General features: G+C 36.2%; 1 protein-coding gene across 6 annotated transcripts in view; it reads right to left on the reverse strand.

Moving 5' to 3' along the window:
• The window catches only part of MALRD1 (MAM and LDL receptor class A domain containing 1), a 794,026-nt gene that overhangs the window by 148,287 nt on the left and 619,967 nt on the right, over positions 1-25,772 (reverse strand). For all 6 annotated transcript variants that reach the window (XM_066232773.1, XM_066232772.1, XM_066232769.1 and 3 more), the window contains one exon: positions 8,305-8,506. In XM_066232773.1, coding sequence (XP_066088870.1) covers positions 8,305-8,506 — 202 coding nt within the window. The remainder of the gene's footprint in view (positions 1-8,304; positions 8,507-25,772) is intronic.

A 25,772-nucleotide genomic window follows, 5' to 3' on the forward strand; every position in this document is an offset into this window, starting at 1 on the left:
TTTTATTTCTTCTTCTTGCCTGATTGCTATGACTAAGATTCCAGTACCATGTTGAATAAGGATGGTGAAGGTAGACATCCCTATCTTGTTCCCTATCATAAGAGAAATGCTTGTTTTTTCCCCACTAAGTATAATGTTAGCTGTGTTTGTCATATATGGCCTTTATTGAGTTGAGGTATACTATCTCTGTTCCCATGTTGCTGAAAGCTTTTATCACAAATGGGTGCTAAATTTTATCAAATATTTTTCTACATCTATTAATATAATCATGTGGTTTTTATACTTCACTTTATGTGGTGTATAATGTTTATTGATTTGTGGATATTTACCAACCTTGCATCCCCAGAATAAATCCCAGCTGATCATGGTGTATGATCTTTTTGAAGTATTTCTGCATCTGGCTTGCTAAGATTTTGTTGAGGACTTTAGCATCTATGTTCATCAAAAATATTGGCTTATAATGTTTTTTTCTTTTTAGTTATTTTATCTGGTTTTGGAATTAAAATAGCGCTGGCCTCATAAAATAAGTTTGAAAGTCTCCTCTTTGCTTGAAATTTTTGGAATAGTTTGAGAAGGATAGGTGTTATTTCTTTGAAAGTTTAGAAAAATTCCCTTGTGAATCTATCTGGTTTATTGGGAGGTTGTTTATTTCTTTGTTTTATTACTGCTTCAGTTTTACTAGTTGCAATCTGTCTATTCAGATTCTCTGATTCATCTTGATTCAGGTTTGGAAGATTATATGTTTCTAGAAATTTATTCATTCATCCAGCTTCTCCAATTTGTTGGCATGTAGTTGTTCATGATATATATATTTTACAATCCTTTCTATTTCTTTAGTATAATTTCTTTTATTTCTGATTTTATTTTGTTGAATTCTCTCTTTTTTTTCTTTTTATGAGTCTGGTTAAAGGTTTGTCAATCTTCTTTAGTTTTTCAAAGAACAAACTGATATATCTCCTTGAGCAAGAGAAACAAAAGAAAAATTGAACAAGTGGGACTATATCAAACTAAAAATTTCTTGCACAGCAAAGGAAACCATCATGAAAATAAAAATACAACTCAGTGAATAGGAGAATATATTTGCCAATATACATCTGATAAGGGGTTAATATGTAAAATTTATGAAGGACTTCTAAAACTCAGCACCAGAAAGCAAACAATCCAATTTAAAAATGGGCAAAGGATTTAATAGACACTTTTTCAAAGAAGACATACAAATGGCCAATTAACATATAAAAAGATGTTCAACATCACTGATCTTCAGAGAATGTAAATTAAAACCACAATCAAATATTACCTCAAACCTTTCAGAATGGGTATTATCAATTAGTCTCAAGAAACAACAAGTGTTAGCAAGGATGAGGAGAAAAGGGAACCCTTGTGCAGTGTTGGTGGGAATGCAGATTGGTACAGCCACTGTGGAAACAGTATGGACTTATCTCAAAAAATAAAAAATGAAACTGCCTTATGACCCAGGGATTCCACTTCTGGGTATACATCCAAAGAAAGTGGGAACATTAATTCAAAAGAATATATGCGTCCCTGTGTTTATTGCAGCACGATTTACAATAGCCAAGATTTGGAAGCAACCTAAGTGTCCTTCAGTAGATGAATAAATAAAAAAGCTGTGGTTCATTTATACAATGAAATATTACTCAGCCATAAAAATGCTCCCTCCTCTCCCCCCCTTTCCAAACAGGTATTTGAGAACAAGATTGGAAGGTAAGTTCATTGATGGTAGTGAAGAGCAGTACCATATAAGTTCAGTTGGAGACAGCTTTTCCTTATTCATCTTTTCACTTAACATATTTATTTCTCTATTCACAGTACTTTTATTGACTATCTACTATATAACAGGAACTCTTCTAGGCAAGTAGACTACTCCACTAAACATGGTATAAATGATGAAGATGATGAAAACAAACATTTCCACATTTAAATAATTTGCGTTCAAGAGACTACACTTGTCTTGGAGTACCAAGACAAGTGTAGTCTCTTGAATGCAAATTGTTCAAGTCCAAAAATATGAAACAAGAATGAGAATTTTGATTCATGAGTGAGGTAAGAACAATGGTTTAACAGTGGTAATATAAACAAGGGAAACTTGTGGCTGCCTACTCCCCTTGAATTCCTTATCAACATTATTCTTTATATTGTTTGTTACTTTGCTAGTTGCTATCATTTCACATTTGCCAACTTAAGGAGAGAAAAAAGGTGCCCTAGGATAGTATTTCTTTCTCTTCTTCTTTTTTTCAATTTGCCTTCTTCCTTAAATATCTATTTTCTTTGATTCAACAAAAAGAATCTAATTGGAAAAATTGTTCATAAAGTTAGTCCTCTAAAATGGAGTCTCAGCTTTTAAATATACTGCAGCAAATCTTGTTATTTACTGTATATTTATATAATGAACATAAGCACTTTTCAATTAGAAATGTTATTCAGTGTAAGACAAGATGTCTTAGATTACTTAATAATTATTAGGTTTTCCTAATGATTATTTAATTGCCTTGAAGTAGTTAATGAAACTCTTTTAGACATGGCACATTTTCTAAATCTTGACAATAGCCATTTCATGGATGAAAAAAATCAGGTCAAATAGGCAGTAAGGATTTTAATGAAGTCTTGAACCCAGTTTTTTTTTATTATTATAAGTGATTTTTTTAGAGAGACTGGAAATGAGACAGAGACATATATATATAGAGCAAGGGTCCCCAAACTTTTTTACACAGGGGGCCAGTTCACTGTCCCTCAGACCGTTGGAGGGCCGGACTATAAAAAAAACTATGAAAAAATCCCTATGCACACTGCACATATCTTATTTTAAAGTAAAAAAAAACAAAACAAAACGGGAACAAATACAATATTTAAAATAAAAAACAAGTAAATTTAAATCAAGAAACTGACCAGTATTTCAATGGGAACTATGGGCCTGCTTTTGGCTAATGAGATGGTCAATGTGCTCCTTTCATTGACCACCAATGAAAGAGGTGCCCCTTCCGGAAGTGCAGCGGGGGCTGGATAAATGGCCTCAGGGGGCTGCATGTGGCCCGCGGGCCGTAGTTTGGGGACCCCTGATATAAAAGAGACATTGATTTGTTGTTCCACTTACTCATGCCATATTCGGTTGATTCTTATATATGCCCTGACCAGGGATTGAACCTGTAACCTCTGCTTTTTGGATGACGCTCTAACAACTGAGCTATCTGGACAGGGCTTGGATCCATTTCTTGATTATGATGCAGACCTCAATGTTGCCACTTATATTAGTTTCCCAGGGCTGCTGTAACAAAGCACCACCAACTGGGTGCTTTCAAACAGCATTTATTTATTCTCTCATAGTCTTGCAGGCCAGAAGTCTGAATTCAAGGGGTTAGCAGAGCTGTGCTCTCTCTGAAGGAAGGCTCTATAGGAGGACTCAGTCCATTCCTTTCTCTTACCTATCGGTTTTGCTTGCAATCCTTGTCATTTCTTGACTCATAGAGGTATCAACTCAGTCTCTGCCTCCTTTGTCATATGGTCCTCTTCCTGTGTGCCTGTTTGTGTGTCCCTTTTCCTCTCCTTGTAAGGACACCAGTCATTTTGTATTAAGGCCAACTTTACTCCAGTGTGACCTTATCTTAACTTACAGCTTAATTACATCTGCAAAGACCTTAATTTCAAATAAGGTCACATTCTAAAGTTCTGAGAAGGACATGAGTTTTGGGGAAATACTATTTAACCCAGGACATCAGTAAACTCTGGTGCTGAGATAATCTGCTTCCACTATCACTCCCCCTCTAGTTGTGTCTACTGGTATTTGCCCACTTATTAGACAAAATTATGTAGAAATGTAACATATCTTCAAGCATTCTATAATAATAGCTCTCCTATTGTTATTTCTAATACTTTAAAAGTTCTTATATAGTTCTAAAACAGCAATGCCCTACCAGCCTTGTAAAACGTCTGTTTAGCATGAAAAAGAATGTTATCCTTTATGTTTCAAGTTGTAGGAGAAAAACAGCAAATACCTTCTACCTAGAGAATTCAACTGGCTACCAATTCTTCTCTAGGTAGTTTGTTTTCTACCTAGAGAAAACAAACTCTGTGAAAATAAACATGGTTCTCTGCTGACTCAGAATTGCTGGAGATATTTTACTCAGTGCTGGGATTCAAATATTTTAAGGACTGGTTCTCTGCCCTAATGACTGTTTTAAGTATAAAAAAACTAATATACCAAAAGGTCGTTTACTATTTCATGCATTTAATACTTAAATAAAAACAATAAGAGGTACACAAAAATAGATTATGTTATAAGAAAGAGTTTCAAAATATAAATAAAAATATTAAATAATACCTGACAAAAACCAATAAAACTGTTAAGATATTTCCATATTGCTTCTTAATTGGCATCCTTACTTGCAGTTTTTTTTACCTATGCACCAAATGAACATTACTATGGGCGCTTAGAATACGCTGTTGCACAGATTAATGTTAAAAAGAGTAAGGAATGGAAATTTGTGATTTCCACATTGGGCAGCTGCCCAGGCACCCACCTTAGAGAGAACCGTGATTACAAGTGCCATTTGAACAACTGGTTCACCAAACTCAACAAAAAATTAGGTATCAGTTCTACCGAACCAGTGCAAACCGGCTGAATCCCACCGTTTGTTTTACTAGATCAAGAATGTCTTCATTTAGGAAATGTTGTTCTGGGAAACTAAAAGTAATTAAAGGGAGAATGGAGAAATAATAACAGAGAAAGCAGAGTCTTTGGGTTGGGGAGGGGCTACTGTTACAGGACAATCTTCTAAACGGAGGAAAAAGTACAGGTAACTTGTGGTAACAAATGCCATAGTTCTATATTTCTTTGTGTTATGGGAGAGTGTATGTTTTGGGGGTAGAATGAGGAGGATAGTTAAAAGAAGAATAAAAATCCTAATATGAGGTTGAAATCAAGTTTAGAGTTAGCTATTTTTCATCATAGGATGTTAATCTGAACAGGAATAAAAAGCTGGTATGCTAAATGTAAAAACCTGGATTTCTTATTATAAGATCTGAAAAATATTATAAGTTAATTGAGCTACCTTAGTAATTTGACTCCAGACTAAGGAAAGATGGAAAAGCAAGCAGTTTTGATAGTATAGAAGGCTTCCCCTTGTTCAAGGGCTGGGTGAAGAAGAACACACATAAATGAATACTGGGAAAATCCATTTACATTCCTTTCTCTTGCTTTGTTCAATAAACATTCATTGTAGCAGATTCTTTACTATCAGAATTTTTCCATATTTTACAATAATATTTCACTGGAAAATTGTATCCCATTCTTGGGATTTTCATACAACAAAAATAGAAAATTTAGAGAAAAATGTATTAATATTTGATCAATTGGAATTTTATGTGAAACCAGTGCTTCTTTTGTCCAGCATTACTGAAAAATGAAGTTTTCCTGGCTCAGTATTAATACTTAAAAGATTGTTTTTTATCCAAGTTACTGATGTGTGTGTGTGTATTTTCCTTCTTGAAAGCCTTAAACAAGTCTGTATGAGGTCTTTATGAGGTATGTGACATCAGAATGACATCAGGTTTATAGGAGGTCCTTAGCTCATGTCCCATATCCCCTCCCCACAAACAACAATCTGGCAGTTGTCCATGGACAAAGTGTCTTTGGTAGAACTTTAAGATCCAGGTAGAAGGCTGTAAAAGCCCTTTAAAGCCCAAGACCAGGAGAGCCACTTTGAGGAGGCAGGCCCCTGAGCTGGTGGCAGGCTCGCTAAATGAGGTCCTGGCGATAGTCCAGAAGTAGCCCTATCCCCCAGTGGACACAGTGTAGCCTTGCTTAGCTGAAGTTCTTTACCAGCTCTATCTTTCAAGAGATCTGGGAGCAGCCATGCCTGTTTGTGCTCTCAGTAATAGGCCCACTGACCTTGGAATCACCTGTGGATCTTGGAGCGGTCCTGAGACTGGGTTCCATCCTAGACCACCCCCTAGGATGGTCTAGCATCATTCTTGCCCACACAGGGGTCAGAAACACCTGTTTGTGCCCCTGGGAAGCAGGACTGTTGACATTAGTCTTGGCTGTAGACCCTGAAGCCGTCCTGTGATTCAGTTCCAACACTGTTTTGCATGGTACACGTACAATTCTGCTTATCCAGAAACTGGCAGGGGACACGCCTATCTGTGCCCTAGTAATAGTCCAGCCAACCTCAACCTAACTGTGGTTCCTAAGGCAGTCTTGTGACCTGTCTTGACTGCTGCTCTATCATAGTCTGAAGGCAGACCTGCCCACCCAAGGACGTGGTGAGAGTCACACCCATCAGCATGATTTTGGACAAAACAGCAGATCTACAAGCAGCCTTGTGATGCATCTATAGCCCTACTCTAGACAGTCACAGAGGCAATCTTGTATCCCCTGGGACTCACTCACCCAGGGATATAGCGGGAGCCACACACACATACAACCCTGGTAACCGGTCTGCCATCTGTGATCCGCCAGCTCTGCTGGACTGTGGTCCTGGAGGCAGTTTCATCCAACAGAGGACACAGCAGGAACTATGCCCACCCATATCACTGGTAACAATTCTGCCAACCATGTACCCATCTGTGTACTGGGAGCAGCAGCCATGTGACTCATCTCAATCCCCACTAAATTGTGTTCCAAACTTTTTAGTTCCTGTGTTAGGTGCCAGAGGTGAAATACACAGCTCCTCTTATTATGAGCAGTTCAAAATTAGTGGGAAAATTATAGCTGTGAAAAATAAAAATAAATGCCAAGGAGAGGCATTAATTCTTGGAAAAATGTAGATTTTTTTTTACTGAGACAAATGCTGATAAAAATAATTTGGTTGTAGATACTTTTGGAGGCAGAAAAGAGAAAATTAAGGGACTTTGTTTAAAATGGGCTCTGTTTTCTATTTAAAGTATATAATAACACTGACAGAATAAAGAAAGCTCAAGGGGGAAGTTGGAGGATTTAAGAATTCTTCTAGATAAACAGTGCTAGGGAATGGCAAACACATGTGTCTAGGACCCTTGAAGGCTTAGCTAAAGTGATAAACCAACTTTTCTAGTTGTCCCAATGAGCATGATCATCAACAGTTTGCAAAACATCAATGGTCATAATAACTCAATTTTAAAGATTGACTTAAAGACGTTATGACCAAACATGAGCTAGATACTTTTAACTATTCTCCAGGGAGGTCAGATAAATATATGCAAAGTACTTAGCAGAATTACTTTATAGAATTAAGACCCAATTTATGTTGAAATGAAAAAAATAGGACATAAAAAATTCGAAGTGCTGGTTAAAATGGAATTGAGGTGTTAGATCATTACATCTGGGATTATTAGTGAAAAAAAGAGTGTAGAATGTTTTACGAAAAAAGCATAAATCACTGAGAACCTAAAATGATATTTTTTTTATTAGTTATGTTGGAAAACAGGTTTAGGAGGAGTAATAAGAAAATAGAAAACATAGAATTAAATTAAAATTTAAACCTTAAAATTTCAGAAGATATTATAAGGTCCAGAACGTAACTATGAAAGTACATTAATGAGTAAAAATATTTATGAAGGGGACTGGAAGTGAAGGTCAGTGTTTACACAAGGTGAATCACCTGAAAGTAGAAAATACCCAGAATTCAGGATCCAAAGAAACATCACGAAAAGACTAAGAACCCAGATTTATGGCTAGAATAACAAAATATTGGAAGAGGCATTGAGGAAGAGAAAGACAATGATCATACTGCCTTGCAATGAATTTTGAGGACTAAATTTATAAGAGAACAAATACCCATGCAAGTGGAAATATCTTAAGTAGCAGAAATTCAGATTTTAGGTATGCGGGTGATTTCTTAGGAAAGGAGTTAAAGACAAGATGTTTGCTTTCTTTATGCAATAGAATAAGAAGTCTAGATTGTAGAGTATAAACAGGAGAAGGGGTAAAGCCCAGGGAAGGGGACAAGTTATTATAGATGGAAAAAACAGTCTGAAATATGAGATGTGACCAGAGGGATCACAAAGTAGACAGTACTACAACCCTTGGGAAGTAAACAAAGTAGACAGTAAAGCCATATTAAAAATATTTTTCTGCCATGTTTTTTTAAAGAACTTTAGTCAAAGTTCTTTTGTTGCCAGGATGACATGAAAATTTCATAGTGAAGTGTCATGAACAGAAAACTTTACTTTCTACAACACAGTCTGCTCTTCAATATATGAGTAGGACTGAACTTGAAAAAAAATTGCAATTCTTCAGAAATTCTCAATGTTTTTGTATCTAGACATTAAAAACAAAATAAAAACATCCCTGTTTCTGAAGAAATCACTTACCTCCAAATACACATTCTGGGGTAAAGGAGATGTCATCAAGAGCAATAAAGATGTCTTCATCTCCACTCAAATCAGCTTCAAATGCCACCTTAAATGGACTGTTACTGGAGAGATGTGCATGTCCATACGTCCAACCAGTCCTTCTACTGCCAATCTCTGACCATACCAGGATGTTTAGTCCAGATTCCTCAATGATATACACCTAATAATGGGTGAAAAAAACAAAACTGAAGAAAAGCAATTCTTTGTGGTTTGGATATTAGAAGTATAATTGGGTATCTTCTACCAAAGCAATAGAATCTTTTCAATGTGAATGGAAAACACTATCATGCTGTTTTTGCTTGTTTCCATAGTGTTTAGGAAGGAAGGAGGGCTGGAAGGTACTCTAAACTAACGATGTTTTCAGTTTTTTGAAATGTGGGGACTAGCTTTATTTCCGTATAATGTACTGTCAGCTGCTGCAGATTAAGATATGATTAGTCCTTCCTTTAATTGGCCATGTGATAAACCTATGATCTCAAAACCATGGCTTGGTGGTTCAAAGGACAAGGTTGGAGGCAGATAGCCCATGTTTGTATCCTGATTCTGGTTTTCATTAACATCCATGTTGTTAATGAAAGAATGGAATCTGGCACTGTGACAGCTCAATGCCTTGACTATAATATTTGTTATATGTACATACAGTGGTTATAAATTGAGCCTATGTGTGTTATATAAGGCTTATAGTTTTGTCGTGTTGATTTCCACATATCAAATTGGACATGATAAAGAATTATAACTGTTTTAAACATCTAAAAAACTAAAGCTCATATACAACTAGAATTTCTCATTGCTAAAAAACATCATCCTTATTTGACTAGGGCCGTGGCACTAGAGAAAAAGAAAATCCTTCTAGTAAATGACTATGAGAATTTTCAAGTAATTACAGAAAGCAAAGTAATGTGCAGAAAATATTTAAAAATTTGACAGAAAATCTGCCTAAATTATCTAACATCAATATTCAGGATTTTTTAAATTCAAGGACTAACAGACTCAACAAAGAAGAAATAAAATAAAAATACAGTTAGATTTGAAACTAATCATTTTTTTAAACAGTAAAAATATTTCAAAAAACAAGTCATTTATAGTTCTCTTCAAAAACAAATCTATATTTAAACCACAAAAAAGGTGAAGTTAAGAAGATATTTTTTGTATTTTCTTTTTACTGAACTTCTATGGTTATCAGTTCCCTAGACTCTGTGTGTGTGTGTGTGTGTGTGCGTGTGTGTGTATATGGCTTGTAATGTACTTTAGCAATTGCTTATACCACTCTTGCTTTTATATAAGAAAACTAAAACCCAGAGAAAATACATGGATAATATTTTCTTCCATTACAATTGTCTTTTAACCCATTGACATTTTCCGTTATTGAAAAATCTTACTCTCTCTTTTCTTAGTGTCAAAATTTATCTATAGATAATTTATTATATAAAAATGTATCTCAAATGTATACTATCATAAGGAGATGATACCACTCATCTTGCTACACATATTATATTGATATTCCAGAAATATTTCCAAAAACTATCAAATAATCTAGACTCAGAAATTAGTCATGTTGTCAATGTTGATCACTACAAAAAAATCTGAAGTCAAAACAGAAACTCACTGTTAATTAAAGTTAAGCCAAACGTCAAAGATAAATCAAAATCAAAATAGAAAAATAGAAAACATGTGTAATTTGAGAGTGACACTTTAACACCAACATTTGGAAAAGCAGACATTTCTTAAGCAAAAATAACTTTTTATGTTGATTTCTAAATAAAAAAAATATGCCAAGACTCAACATCAAAGAAATTGGGGTCAGCTGGTTGTTTCCAGGCTCATACATAAGCACTCAGCCCAAAGAGTCTTCAGCTCCAGGATGTGGTGGATATGTAGTGGTAAAATTTATGCAAATTGTCCCCATTATTTTAAACTTAAAAATTAAAAGGAATAAAGCTTTTAGTTCAGCTTGATAACAGAACAATTTTACTAAATTGAGTTCTTTTTGCATAAATCCTGTGTTACTTCACAAAGATTTAAAAAGAATTAGCTGGTGACGTCACGGAAATGGCGCCGTGAGAAGCTCGCCCGACAGCTCTCCCCTAAATCACAACAAATTTATCAACTAGAAACAGAAAAATTTATCCTCGGAGCATTCCGGAGTTCCACACAAACTGAAAGCAAAAGGACTGTTATCACTTGAATCTGAGAGACGAGGGTGTGGAGGAAGCTACCGCAGCAGCGACGCTCATTCAAGCCGCGAGGGAGTGCGCCTGCGGTGAGTCAGCCCATATACTTGGGAACCTCGAGCCACCGCGAGCCACCGCGAGCCCCCGCGAGCCGCCACCACGAGCGGCGGCCCCCGCTGGAGGCCGCCGCGCGCCCGCCTGGTCTGGTTGAGCACCGCTGACGTTCCCAGCGGCCCGCACACTGCGAGTGGGGGTCGCTGGCCACCGGTGCCCGGAGCGCCCCATTCGCGCGTGCCTTGGGCATTCCACGCGCCCAGGGCGCCCTGCTGGCCCGCACACCCAGGGGGCTCCATTATCCTGCGCCTGGTGCGGTCCAGCCAGCCGCCAGCGGCGGGGCGAGCGGGAGAGGCTTGGGAGATTCTCTCCGTGGGCGGGGCACCTCACCCAGCCATTCAAGCTAACAATCAAGCGTTGGGGGAGGGGCGCGCGCAGACAGCCTAAAATACCTTCGGAAACACAGCTGCGACCCAATCACTGAAATTAGCTTAACCATAAAATCTGCGCACCCTCGGTTCTAATTGATAAGATCTCTATCAGTTCAGTGATCCAAGACAAGAGGCGTGATATTTTTTAGTGCCTCTCGCTAAAGGGGCGGGGGCAACTTCTGATTGATAGAGCCTCCATATTCAGGGATAAACGCTAACAAGAAGGACTTGGCAGATAATAAGGTCTATACTACACTAGTCGTAAGCAGAGACTAGTGCCTCTTCTTCCCTGCAAAAACAGGCTACAAAGTGTGGAAAGCCTGGGTTGAGAGGTCCAACTAAATGATAGGCGCTGAACAGTCACCTTGACAACAATTGACTCCCACCCCCGCCTGATTACACTGGAGGCCCTGACTCTCAGAGCCTTTCCCAAAGCCTTGCACTGAGTGGGGATAGAGTGGGGATTTCCCAGCTCTTTGAGCCTCTTACTCCCCAGGCAGAAGCAGTTGCAGCCTTATAGCTGGATCACCAGGCTGCTAATTCAGAAAGGGGGCACTAGGAGAGAGAATCCAGGAAAGCAAACTCTCTCATCGTTGGACCCTGCAAACGCCAACAAGCCTTGACTACCAGCAAGACTAAAGCCAATTATATGACATTGCCATAGAATCCCATCAACTGCAAATCCCTACCTAAGAGTGACACAGGGGCAGAGCCTGGGGTACAGAGTCACCGACTAGGAAGAGGGAGAGAAAAGAAAAAGGAAGAAGTTAACCTCTCAAAATCAAGAAAAACCCACAGACTTTACAACTTGATCCACTAATTTTTTGTTGTTGTTGTTGTTGTTGTTGTTTGTTTCTTCTACCTTTTTGCCTTTATTTCCTCCACCTCGGTCCTTCTATTCTCTGCCCATCTTATGCTTCCCCTTTCTTGAACTACACTACCCATGAGTGTTGCATTTTATTTTTCTTCTTCATCCTCACCCTCCTTTAAGGTTATACTCCAAAACACTTAACTCTCACTCTCTCCTCTTTTGTTTTTTTTTTGGTTTTTTTTTTGTCTTGCTTTATTTTGTTTTTTTCTCCTCCTATTTTATTTCTTCCTTCGTTTTTCTCTTTTTCTTATTTTTTCTTTCTATTCGTTTTTTCTTTTCTCATTTTACTTTCCTCCCATATAATCCTCAATCACGAACAAATTAGTTAATTTGGGACTCAAGGCTTTTTTTTTACTTTATTTCTCTTTTTTGCTTTTGTTTTTATTTATTTTTCTCTTGTTTGTTTATTTTTGTGGCATTTTGGGTCCTCCCAACCCAAGGTCTCCATTGTATTTAGTCTTCGCTCCACTTAATACAACAGATTTTTACTTATTATTTTTATTTTTTCTTCTTTATTATTCTTTTTTGGTCCTTTTTTCTGATTCCCTCTTATCCCTCTCATTATATCTCTTAGTTGACCATCACTTACAAGCAAATCATCTTATGCTTGTCTAAGATTTTCTTCCTTTTTTTTTTTTTTTTTTGCATTTAGTAGGTCCCTACTCCCTTTTTTTTTCCCCTTGAACTCTTCACTCCAAATCAGGTCCTCCATTATAGGCACGATATTTCCCTGAGGAGGGGAGAGGAGGGAAAGAGAAGAGAGAAAAAAAAGGGGAAATAATAAATTATTACTGTTTTTTTTTGTGGGGTGTTTTACCCTTTTTTTTTTCTTTTTACTCTTTATTAATTCTAATTAGTGCTATCAATAAGACCACCCTCAGATGCCGATAAGAAAGAGGAAATCGAATATTATGGATACAAAAGAAAGAGAGGTAACACAAATAGATGTGGAAAAATCTATGGAGAAAAGACTTAACATATTGGAAGCCTTGGAGCTAAATGACAGAGAATTTAAAATAGAAATCTTAAAAATACTCAGAGATATACAAGAAAACACAGAAAGGCAATATAGGGAGATCAGAAAACAACTCAATGAACACAAAGAATATATTACCAAGGAAATTGAAACTATAAAAACAAATCAAACAGAAATGAAAAACTCAATTCACGAGCTGAAAAACGAGGTAACAAGCTTAGCTAACAGAACAGCCCAGATTGAAGATAGGATTAGTGAAATAGAAGACAAACAACTTGAGGCACAACAGAGAGAAGAAGAAAGAGACTCAAAAATAATAAAAAATGAGAAAGCCCTACAGGAATTGTCTGACTCCATCAGAAAGAATAACATAAGAATAATAGGTATATCAGAGGGAGAAGAGAAAGAAAATGGAATGGAGAATATACTCAAACAAATAATAGACAAGAACTTCCCAAGCCTGTGGAAGGAACTAAAGCCTCAAATTCAAGAAGCAAACAGAACACCAAGTTTTCTTAACCCCAACAAACCCACTCCAAGGCACATCATAATAAAGATGACACAAACCAATGACAAAGAAAAAATTCTCAAGGCAGCCAGGGAAAAGAAGAGTACAACATATAAAGGAAGGCCTATTAGATTATCATCAGATTTCTCAGCAGAAACTCTACAAGCTAGAAGAGAGTGGACCCCAATATTTAAAGCCCTGAAAGAGAGGAACTTTCAGCCAAGAATACTATACCCATCAAAGCTATCCTTCAAGTATGAAGGAGATATAAAAACATTCACAAATACAGAAAAGATGAGAGAATTTATCAACAGAAAGCCCCCACTCCAGGAAATACTAAGGGGGGTTTTCCAACCAGATTCAAAGAACAAAAGAAAACAACACCACAAGTAACAGCTCCACCAAGAACACAATAAAACCAAACTTAAACTGTGACAACAAAGGAAAAAAAGGGGGGAGAAGATGGAGATTAACAGTAGCAAAGGATGATGAAGTGCAGAAATACTTATAAGATAGGGTACTACAATGAATATGGTAGGTACCCTTTTCATTACTTAATGGTAACCACCCTTAAAAAAACCACCACAAAAACACTTGACTTAAAAAAGGTAGCAACAGAGGAAAGAAGTATGGAACACAAACAAACAAAAACAAATGATAGAAAAATAAAAGAGAAGAATCAAACTAGATACAAAACTAACAGAAAGCAATTTATAAAATGGCATTAGGGAACCCACAAGTGTCAATAATTACACTAAATGTAAATGGATTAAACTTACCAATAAAAAGACACAGAGTAGCAGAATGGATTAAAAAAGAAAATCCAACTATATGCTGCCTACAAGAAACACATCTAAGCAACAAGGATAAAAACAAATTCAAAGTGAAAGGCTGGAAAACAATACTCCAAGCAAACAACACCCAAAAAAAAGCAGGTGTAGCAATACTCATATCTAATAATGCTGATTACAAGACAGAAAAAGTACTCAGAGACAAAAATGGTCATTTCATAATGATTAAGGGGAAGTTGAATCAAGAAGATATAACAATCCTTAATATATATGCACCAAACCAAGGAGCACCAAAATATATAAGACAGCTACTTATTGACCTTAAAACAAAAACTAACAAAAATACAATCATACTTGGAGACCTCAATACACCGCTGACGGCTCTAGATCGGTCATCCAAACAGAGAATCAATAAAGATATAGTGGCCTTAAACGAAATACTAGAACACCTGGATATGATAGACATCTACAGGATACTTCATCCCAAAGCGACAGAGTATACATTTTTCTCTAGTGTACATGGAACATTCTCAAGAATTGACCATATGTTGGGCCACAAAGACAATATCAGCAAATTTAGAAAAATTGAAATTGTACCAAGCATATTTTCTGATCATAAAGCCTTGAAACTAGAATTCAACTGCAAAAAAGAGGGGGAAAAACCCACAAAAATGTGAAAACTAAACAACATACTTCTAAAAAATGAATGGGTCAAAGAAGAAATAAGCGCAGAAATCAAAAGATATATACAGACAAATGAAAATGAAAATACGACATATCAGAATCTCTGGGATGCAGCAAAAGCAGTAATAAGAGGAAAGTTCATATGACTTCAGGCCTATATGAACAAACAAGAGAGAGCCGAAGTAAACCACTTAACTTCACACCTTAAGGAACTAGAAAAAGAAGAACAAAGACAACCCAAAACCAGCCGAAGAAAGGAGATAATAAAAATCAGAGCAGAAATAAATGAAATAGAGAACAGAAAAACTATAGAAAAAATCAATAAAACAAGGAGCTGGTTCTTTGAAAAGATCAACAAAATTGACAAACCCTTGGCAAGACTCACCAAGGAAAAAAGACACAGGACTCAAATAAATAAAATCCAAAATGAAAGAGGAGAGATCACCACAGACATCATGGAAATACAAAGAATTATTGTAGAATACTATGAAAAATTATATGCCACCAAATACAACAATCTAGAAGAAATGGATAAATTCCTAGAACAATACAACCTTCCTAGACTGAGTCATGAAGAAGCAGAAAGCCTAAACAGACCAATCAGCAGGGAGGAAATAGAAAAAACTATTAAAAATCTCCCCAAAAATAAAAGTCCAGGCCCAGACGGTTATACTAGTGAATTCTATCAAACATTCAAAGAAGACTTGGTTCCTATTCTACTCAAAGTCTTCCAAAAAATTGAAGAAGAAGCAATACTTCCAAACACATTTTATGAGGCCAACATAACCCTCATACCAAAACCTGGCAAGGATGGCACAAAGAAAGAAAACTACAGACCAATATCTCTAATGAATACAGATGCTAAAATACTAAACAAAATACTGGCAAACCGAATACAACAACATATTAAAAAAATAGTACATCATGATCAAGTGGGATTCATCCCAGAATCTCAAGGATGGTTCAACATACGCAAAACGGTTAACGTAATACACCATATCAACAAAACAAAGAACAAAAACCACATGATCTTATCAATAGATGCAGAAAAGGCTTTTGATAAAATACAACACAATTTTATGTTTAAGACTCTCAACAAAATGGGTATAGAAGGAAAATATCTCAACATGATAAAGGCCATATATGATAAACCATCAGCCAACATCCTATTAAACGGCATAAAACTGAGGACTTTCTACCTTAAATCAGGAACAAGACAGGGTTGTCCACTCTCTCCACTCTTATTCAACGTGGTGCTAGAAGTTCTGGCCAGAGCAATCAGACAAGACAAAGAAATAAAAGGCATCCATATCGGAAAAGAAGAAGTAAAGCTATCACTTTTTGCTGATGATATAATCCTATACATCAAAAACCCGAAGGACTCCACAAAAAGATTATTAGAAACAATAAACCAATACAGTAAGGTCGCAGGATACAAAATTAACATACAAAAGTCCATAGCCTTTCTATATGCCAACAATGAAATATTAGAAAACGAACTCAAAAAAATAATCCCCTTCACGATTGCAACAAAAAAAATAAAATACCTAGGAATAAACATAACAAAGAACGTAAAGGACCTATATAATGAAAATTACAAAGCATTGTTAAGGGAAATCGAAAAAGATACAATGAGATGGAAAAATATTCCTTGTTCTTGGATAGGAAGAATAAATATAATCAAAATGGCCATATTACCCAAAGCAATATACAAATTTAATGCAATTCCCATCAAAATCCCTATGAGATTTTTTAAAGAAATGAAACAAAAAATCATCAGATTTATATGGAACTATAAAAAACCCCGAATAGCCAAAACAATCCTAAGGAAAAAGAATGAAGCTGGGGGCATTACAATACCTGACTTTAAACTATATTATAGGGCCACGATAATCAAAACAGCATGGTATTGGCAAAAAAATAGACACTCAGACCAATGGAACAGAATAGAAAGCCCAGAAATAAAACCACATATATATGGTCAAATAATCTTTGATAAAGGGGCCAACAACACACAATGGAGAAAAGAAAGCCTCTTCAACAAATGGTGTTGGGAAAACTGGAAAGCCACATGCAAAAGAATGAAACTCGACTACAGCCTGTCCCCGTGTACTAAAATTAATTCAAAATGGATCAAAGACCTAAATATAAGACCTGAAACAATAAAGTACATAGAAGAAGACATAGGTACTAAAATCATGGACCTGGGTTTTAAAGAACATTTTATGAACTTGACTCCAATGGCAAGAGAAGTGAAGGCAAAGATAAATGAATGGGACTACATCAGAATTAAAAGTTTTTGCTCAGCAAGAGAAACTGATATCAAAATAAACAGACAGCCAACTATATGGGAACTGATATTTTCAAACGACAGCTCAGATAAGGGCCTAATATCCAAAATTTACAAAGAACTCATAAAACTCAACAACAAACAAACAAACAATCCAATAAAAAAATGGGAAGAGGACATGAACAGACACTTCTCCCAGGAAGAGATACAAATGGCCAACAGATATATGAAAAGATGCTCAGCTTCATTAGTTATTAGAGAAATGCAAATCAAAACTACAATGACATACCACCTCACTCCTGTTAGATTAGCTATTATCAACAAGACGGGTAATAGCAAATGTTGGAGAGGCTGTGGAGAAAAAGGAACCCTCATTCACTGTTGGTGGGACTGTAAAGTAGTACAACCATTATGGAGGAAAGTATGGTGGTTCCTCAAAAAACTGCAAATAGAACTACCTTATGACCCAGCAATCCCTCTACTGGGTATATACCCCAAAACCTCAGAAACATTGATACGTGAAGACACATGTAGCCCCATGTTCATTGCAGCACTGTTCACAGTGGCCAAGACATGGAAACAACCAAAAAGCCCTTCAATAGAAGACTGGATAAAGAAGATGTGGCACATATACACTATGGAATACTACTCAGCCATAAGAAATGATGACATCAGATCATTTACAGCAAAATGGTGGGATCTTGATAACATTATAAGGAGTGAAATAAGCAAATCAGAAAAAAACAAGAACTACATGATTCCATACATTGGTGGAACATAAAAATGAGACTAAGAGACATGGACAAGAGTGTGGTGGTTACCAAGGGTGGGGGGGAGGGAGGACATGGGAGGGAAGGAGGGAGAGAGTTAGGGGGAGGGGGAGGGGCACAGAGAACTAGATAGAGGGTGACGGAGGACAATCTGACTTTGGGCGAGGGGTTTGCAACATAATTTGATGACAAAATAACCTAGACATGTTTTCTTTGAATATATGTACCCTGATTTATTAATGTCATCCCATTACCATTAATAAAAATTTATTAAAAAAATAAAATAAATTAAAAAAAAAAAGAATTAGCTTTATTTTATTTATTTTGTAACTATTTTTCTGGAAAACTCAGTTAAAAAACCCAATTATATAAAAAGTAGCCTAAAACTTTGTCCTTTTCCCCCAACTTTGTTCTTTTCTAGCATATATGTATTTTATTTATTAATTTATCTATTTTATTTATGCTTCATTTTATTCTCTGCATTTAGTCTTTTCAATCTTCAATCAATCCTCCTGCCAAATTCTCTTTTCTGCCAGTGTCCTTCTACTATCATTCTCAAAACCTCACCATGACATCATCTGACTGCCCCTAATGCCTTCCACCCTAATCACCCCATCATGAACATTAACTCTCCAATAGATATCAACTATTATCTCATATTTCACTTTAGTATAGTTCAGATAAATTCTGGTCAACTTTACTAACTATGTAATTCCAAAGACTTTGACAAGTTTATAGAATGTTTTAACAGAAACGTGTATTTATAATGCCACCAATGTATTAAATGGAAGAACCGTATGTGATGTCAAGTGTTTCTGCATCTACAGTTGCCAATGGAAAAATTAGGAGGGTCATTTTAAGGACTCCATATAATGTTGGTCAATGAGAAACCCATGAAGGCTAAAATTATAGTATGCATTTCTTGTCTTTCAATAGAAATAATATTTACTGTCTCTTAATAATTTGTGTGTGTGATAACTCTCAAGAAAATATTTTTAAAACTTTTAAACATCTATTTGAAAAATAAAACTAGCTAATATCCTTGAAAAGTAATTAATTTAAAATTTTATATTTATTGTCATTAATTTTTTAGAAGTATCATTAATTTGTTTCTAATTTTATACTTCATTATGCACATTTCACGGAAAAGACAATACATCCTGCAATAATACCTTATCATTTAAAATAGTTTTCTAAAATTCAACTACTGGATGAATAATTTGTCTACTTGTGTTTTGAATTTCGGGATTTTGGTTGAAGAAATACTCAATATAGTAAGAATTAACATTTTACATGGCAAAATAATTTATCATGAGTTTTTAAAAAAAATAATGTGAGTTCACAGAATACATAAATAAAGATAAAATAAAGTTTATATATTTTAATATATAAAGATTATATTATATGAAGAATGATATACTCAAAGCAACTATGTATCTTTTAGGGCAAGAATGAAGAAAACTTGCTAAATCAAAACATAGATAGAATAAAATTTTTTCTAAATACATATTATCCAATTAAATTTATGTTAAATTACTGAGGAAGCAACTCCTCAGCACTTAAATCAACATACCTTTGGGTAAAACCAGAGAAAAATTCCTGCAACCGTTTGGTAGGAAAAGTGGAGAAAGGAAACCATTTTGAAATATACTCAGCATTCTTTTCTTCTTAGCCAGACATGTCCTTAAGACAAACTATTTAGAGAAAGGCTGATGTACTGGAGTTTACCAGAGCTTAACAAGTTGAAGAAAGAAAAAATATTCAACTCCAGCCTCTGGTAACTTTCCATGTGAGATAAGGGAAATAAGAGATTCCAGCTACCTATTGCCTTCCTGTCTTACCTAAGGAGCGGGGTCAGGGGAATCCCGAGAGGCAATCTGAAGTATAAGGGCCAATTAAAGATTCAGTGAAAGACTGAGACCTAGTCATAGTTCTATAGAAAGGTTTCCCTCACCTCACAACTTACCAATACATAGGGCTTCTGTGTAATAACAGAAATACAACTGAAAGAGCAGAAGATGGCAGCCCTTATTTTGGAAGAAATCTCTCTGGAAACCCAAGACAACAGGGAAGACAAAGACAGCAGGGTAAAGTGTAGCCCCTTATATCCATAGTTACAGCAAAGAGTAAATACAACCCAATCTCTAGGAAGATAAACAAAAACTCACACTAAATGTCTAATTCCTTTTTCTCCAGTACATCATGTCAGGCTGTCAAAAAACTACAAGGTACACTGAAAGACAAAAAATACAGTTTGAAGAGATGGAACAAACATAACAACCAGGTTAAGATATGGGAGAAATTTTGAAATCATCAGACAAGGAATTTAATGTAAGTATGATTAAGAAGCTAAAAGCGGTAGTGGTAAAAGTGGAAAACATGCGAAAATGAATAGATAATATAAACAGAGAGCTGGAAACTCTAATAAACAATCAAAGGGTTGTTTACGAACAAAACACTCTAACAGAAAAGAAGCATGCCTTTGATGGGCATATCATAGATGGGACACAGTAATAAAATAATCAGTCATCTTAAAGATAGGCAAATAAAAATGTAAACTAAAATACAAAACAAAAACAAAACAAAAAACAACTGAAAATAAGCAAAATATCTAAACACTGTGGAATAGTTACAACGGTTTTCACATATATAAAATGAATAGCAGAAGAGGAAACAACAGAAGAAAATATTTAAAATGGTAATGAATAATATTTTTCTAAAATTAGTAATTGTCAATAAGCCACAGATCCTGGAAGATCTGAGAACACCAAGCAGGATAAACATCAAACTGGTATTTATCTATACACCCAGGCATATGATATACAAACTGCAGTGATTCAAAGATAAAAATAAAATCTTGAAGGAAACCAGAGGAATAATACACCTTACAGAGGATCAAGATTAAGAATTACATCTGAGGCCCTGGCTGGTTGGCTCAGCTGTAGAGCATGGGCCAAGGTTATGGAAGTCCTGGGTTTGATTCCTGGGTAGGGCACACAGGAGAAGCATCCATTTGCTTCTCCACCCCTCCCTCTCTCCTTTCCCTCTCTCTCTTTCCCTCCCACAGCCAAAGGCTCCATTGGAGCAAAGTTGGCCCGGGTTCTGAGGATGGCTCCATGGCCTCTGCCTCAGGCACTAGAATGGCTCCCTCCGCAATGGAGCAACGCCCCAGATGGGCAGAGCATCGCCCCCTGGTGGGCATGCCAGATGGATCCCAGTAGGGCACATGCAAGAGTCTGATTGTCTCCGTTTCTAACTTCGGAAAATACAAAAAATAAAAAATAAAAAAGAATTACATCTGAATTATTTTCAGAAGCCATGCAAGCAAGAAGATAATGAAATAAAATGTTAAAAGTGCTGAAAGAAAAAAAATCTTTTAACAAGGAATTATGTATTCAGCGAAATTGTTGATCAAAATGAAAGATTTTCTCAAACAAAAGTTGAGGATAGCCTGACCAGGCGGTGGCACAGTGGATAGAGCGTCAGACTAGGATGCAGAAGACCCAGGTTCGAGACCCCGAGGTCTCCAGCTTGAGCGCAGGCTCATCTGGTTTGAACAAAGCTCACCAGCTTGGACCCAAGGTCACTGGCTCCAGCAAGGGGTTACTCGGTCTGCTGAAGGCCCATGGTCAAGGCACATATGAGAAAGCAATCAATGAACAACTAAGGTGTCGCAATGCGCAACTAATGATTGATGCTTCTCATCTCTCCGTTCCTGTCTGTCTATCTCTGTCTATCCCTCACTCTCTCTCTCTGTCTCTGTAAAAAAATAAAATTAAATTAAAATAAAATAAAAAAGTTGAGGGTATATTTTGCTAGTATATCTGCCTTGTAAATAAAGTTAAAAGAAATTTTTCAGAAAGAAGGAAAATGACATCAGTTAAAAAATCAGATCTATATAAAAAAAGTTTTAGAGAAGAAATAAATGAAGGTAAATGAAATATTTATTCTTTTTATTCTAATTGATCTAATAACTAACAGTTGATTCAAAGTAATAATAGCAAGAATATGTTCAGTGATTATAGTTTTGGGGTAAATGAAATGAATGGCAACATGTTATAAGAGGTGGAAAAGAGGAATTGAGAATACTATATTTATAAGGTAGTACTTGTACTACCATGAAGTGTTATAATGTTATTTGAAAATGAACTTGGATTATTGATAAATGCATATTACAAACTCATGAGCCAACAATAAAATAAGATTAAAAATATTAATATGCTAAGAGAGGACTAAAAAGGATATCATATAAATGCTCAACTAAAACAAGTTAGGCAAATGGCCTTGATAGAGCATCAGCCCAGCATGCGGAAGTCCTGGGTTCAATCCTGGGTCAGGGCACACATGAGAAGTGACCATCTGCTTCTCTTCCTTCCCAGTCACCCTACTTTCTCTCTTCCCCTCTAACAGCCAATGGCTCAATTGGTTCAAGTGTGGGCCCTGGAGGAAAGCTCTGTTGATTTGAGCATCGGCTCCAGATGGGGGTTGCTGGATGAATTCTGGTTGGGGCATATGCAGGAGTCTGTTTTTCTATCTCTTCTCCTCTCACTTAAAAAAAATAAGGCAAAAAAAGAGTGGAAACAAAAAAATAAATATGTCAATAAATATAAAACCATAACTAATATACTAAATTTTAATTCAATGATCAATAATCACTGTAAATATATTTTGTAAATACACCACTTAAAAGATTGGGATTGTTAGAGTGGATTAAAAAACAAGAGCCGGCCCTGGCCGGTTGGCTCAGTGGTAGAGCGTCAGCCTAGCGTGCGGAGGACCCGGGTTCGATTCCCGGCCAGGGCACACAGGAGAAGCGCCCATTTGCTTCTCCACCCCTCCGCCGCACTTTCCCTCTCTGTCTCTCTCTTCCTCTCCTGCAGCCAAGGCTCCATTGGAGCAAAGATAGCCCGGGCGCTGGGGATGGCTCTGTGGCTTCTGCCCCAGGCGCTAGAGTGGCTCTGGTCACAACATGGTGACGCCCAGGATGGGCAGAGCATCGCCCCCTGGTGGGCAGAGCGTCGCCCCTGGTGGGCGTGCCAGGTGGATCCCGGTCGGGCGCATGCGGGAGTCTGTCTGACTGTCTCTCCCTGTTTCCAGCTTCAGAAAAAAAAGAAAAAAAAAAAAACAAGAAAAAAAACAAAAACCAAGAGCCAACTATATGTTTTCTAAAAGAAACCCAAGTTAAATATAAATAGAAAAATAGAATAAAAATAAAGGGATGAAGAAAAAACACCATAATAATGTTAATGAAAAGAAAGCTGGAAAAACTGTATTAATTTGGGCAAGTAGACTTCAGGAAAAAAAATTATTAGGGACAAAAAGATATTACACAATGAGATAATGGTCAATTCCCTAACATGATATAACAATCCTGAATGTGTATGCACCTAACAATAGAGTCAAATGAAGCAAAACAGTAGAACTTCAACAACTAGATGAATCCACTCATACAGTTGGAGACTGCAATATCCTTCCATCAGTAATTGACAGATCAGAAGGCTTCAAATAAATAAGGGCATAGTTGAATTTAATAGCATCTATCAACTGGATCTAATTTATATTCATAGACTATTTTATTCAGCAATAGCAGAATACCCATTCTTCTTAAACTCATAGGGAATATCATCAGGATTGACAACATTCTGGGCCATAAAAGGGACTGTAGCAAATTTAAAAGAATGGAAATTATACAATATATGGTCTCAGATTACAAGGTAATTTAACAAGAGATCAAAAACAAGAAGATAACTCCAGATACTTGGAAATTATACAACATATTTCTCAATAAAACATGGGTTAAAGACACACACACACACACAGAAACTAAAAGTTTTTCAAACTAAATAAAAATGAGGATACATCTTATTAAAATTTGTTAAACAGTTTTTATAAGGAAATATTATAGAATTAATTGCATATATTAAGAAGTAAGAAACGTCTAGCCCTGGCTGGTTGGCTCAGCGGTAGAGCGTCGGCCTGGTGTGTGGAAGTCCTGGGTTTGATTCCCAGTCAGGGCACACAGGAGAAGTGCCCATTTGCTTCTCCACCCTTCCCCCTCTCCTTTCTCTCTGTCTTTCTCTTCCCCTTCTGAAGCCAAGGCTCCACTGGAGCAAAGTTGGCTCAGGAGCTGAGGATGGCCCCATGGCCTCTGCCTCAGGTGCTTGAATAGCTCAGGTCGCAGTGGAGCAATGCCCCAGATGGGCAAGGCATCACCCCCTGGTGGGCATGCTAGGTGGGTCCCGGTCAGGCACATGCCGGAGTCTGTCTGACTGCCTCCTGGCTTCTAACTTCAAAAAAAAATACAAAAAATAAAAAATAAATAAAGTAAGAAAGGTCTAAAATTAATAATCTAAGCTGGTTCTTTGAAAAGAGCAACAAAGTTGCTAAACTTCTAGCCAGGATACTAAGGGAAAAAGAAAGAAGACACTAATATAATATCAGAAATGAAATAGAAACCATCACTATTGATTCCTAAAAGGATAATAAGGATTATTATTAACAAGTTTAGGCCCGCAAATTTGATAATCTAGATGAACTTGACCAATTCCTTGAGAGTCACATATACCAAAACTCAGACAAGGAGAATTACATAATTTAAACTATTAATTAAATGAATCAATTATTAATAACCTTCCAAAATAAAAAGAACCAGGCCTGATGGGTTCACTGGTAAATTTTAGCAAATATTTAAGAAATAAATGATCAATTCTCTGCAATAGTATCCATTAAACAGAAGCAGAAGAAACTTTTTCAGATTTATTCTATGAGGCCAATTTTTTACTAATATTACAAGCAGACAAAAGTATAACCAAAAAGGAAAACTATACATCAATATCTTTCATGAACATAGAGGAAAAAAATCTTCAACAAAATATTAACAAACTGAATCCAACCATGTATAAAAAGAATTATATACAACTACCAGGAAGGATTTGTCTCAGGTATATTAGGTTGGTAAACATTAGAAAATTGATCAATCTAATCTATTATTTCAGCAAGATATAGAAGAAAAATCATATAATTATATGGATAGATGCAGGAAAAGCATATGACAAAATTCAAAACCCATTCATGGTAACAATTATTCTGAAACTAGAAATAGAAATGGAGCTTCCTCAACTTAATAAAGAAGAAGATCTACAAAAAAACCCCACAGTTAACCTCATTTTTATTGTGGGAAACTAGATACTTTCCTAAGATCAGGAACAATCAAGGATGCCTGCTTTTACTGTTTTTATTCAACATTGTACTAGACATCCTAGCTAATGAAATAAAAGAAGAAAAGGAAATAAAAGGTAAACTGATTATATACTGATTATGAAGAAATAAAAATGCTTTTGCTTACAAATAACATGATTATCTATATAGAAGATCCAAAGAATAAACAACTCCTGAAACTAATAAGAGTTTATAGCAAGGTTGCAAGACATGAGGTCAATATACAAACATCAGTTGTTATCTTGTATTCTAACAATAAACTACTGGATTTAAAATTAAAAACACAGTACAATTTACATTAGCACCGAAAAAAGAAATATGTGTATAAATATAACCAAAAGTACATGATCTATATGAAGAACACTACAAAACTGATGAAAAAACCCCCACAAAGATCTAAATAAATGGATGCTATTCTCTACAAGGAAGACTCATATTGTCAAGGTGTGAGTTATCCACAAACTGATCTATAGGTTCAATTCAATGTCACTCAAATTCTCAGCAAGTTATTTTGAGGCTACTGACAAAGTCATTGTAAGGTTTATACAGAAAGGCAAAAGACTCAGAATAGTCAACATAGTATTGACGGAAAAGAACAAAGTCAGAAAACTGACAACCACCTGACTGCAACACACATACAAAGCTGCACTGATTAAGACCGT

The sequence above is a fragment of the Saccopteryx bilineata genome, chromosome 5, assembly GCF_036850765.1.
Source record: "Saccopteryx bilineata isolate mSacBil1 chromosome 5, mSacBil1_pri_phased_curated, whole genome shotgun sequence".
Lineage (NCBI taxonomy): Eukaryota > Metazoa > Chordata > Mammalia > Chiroptera > Emballonuridae > Saccopteryx > Saccopteryx bilineata.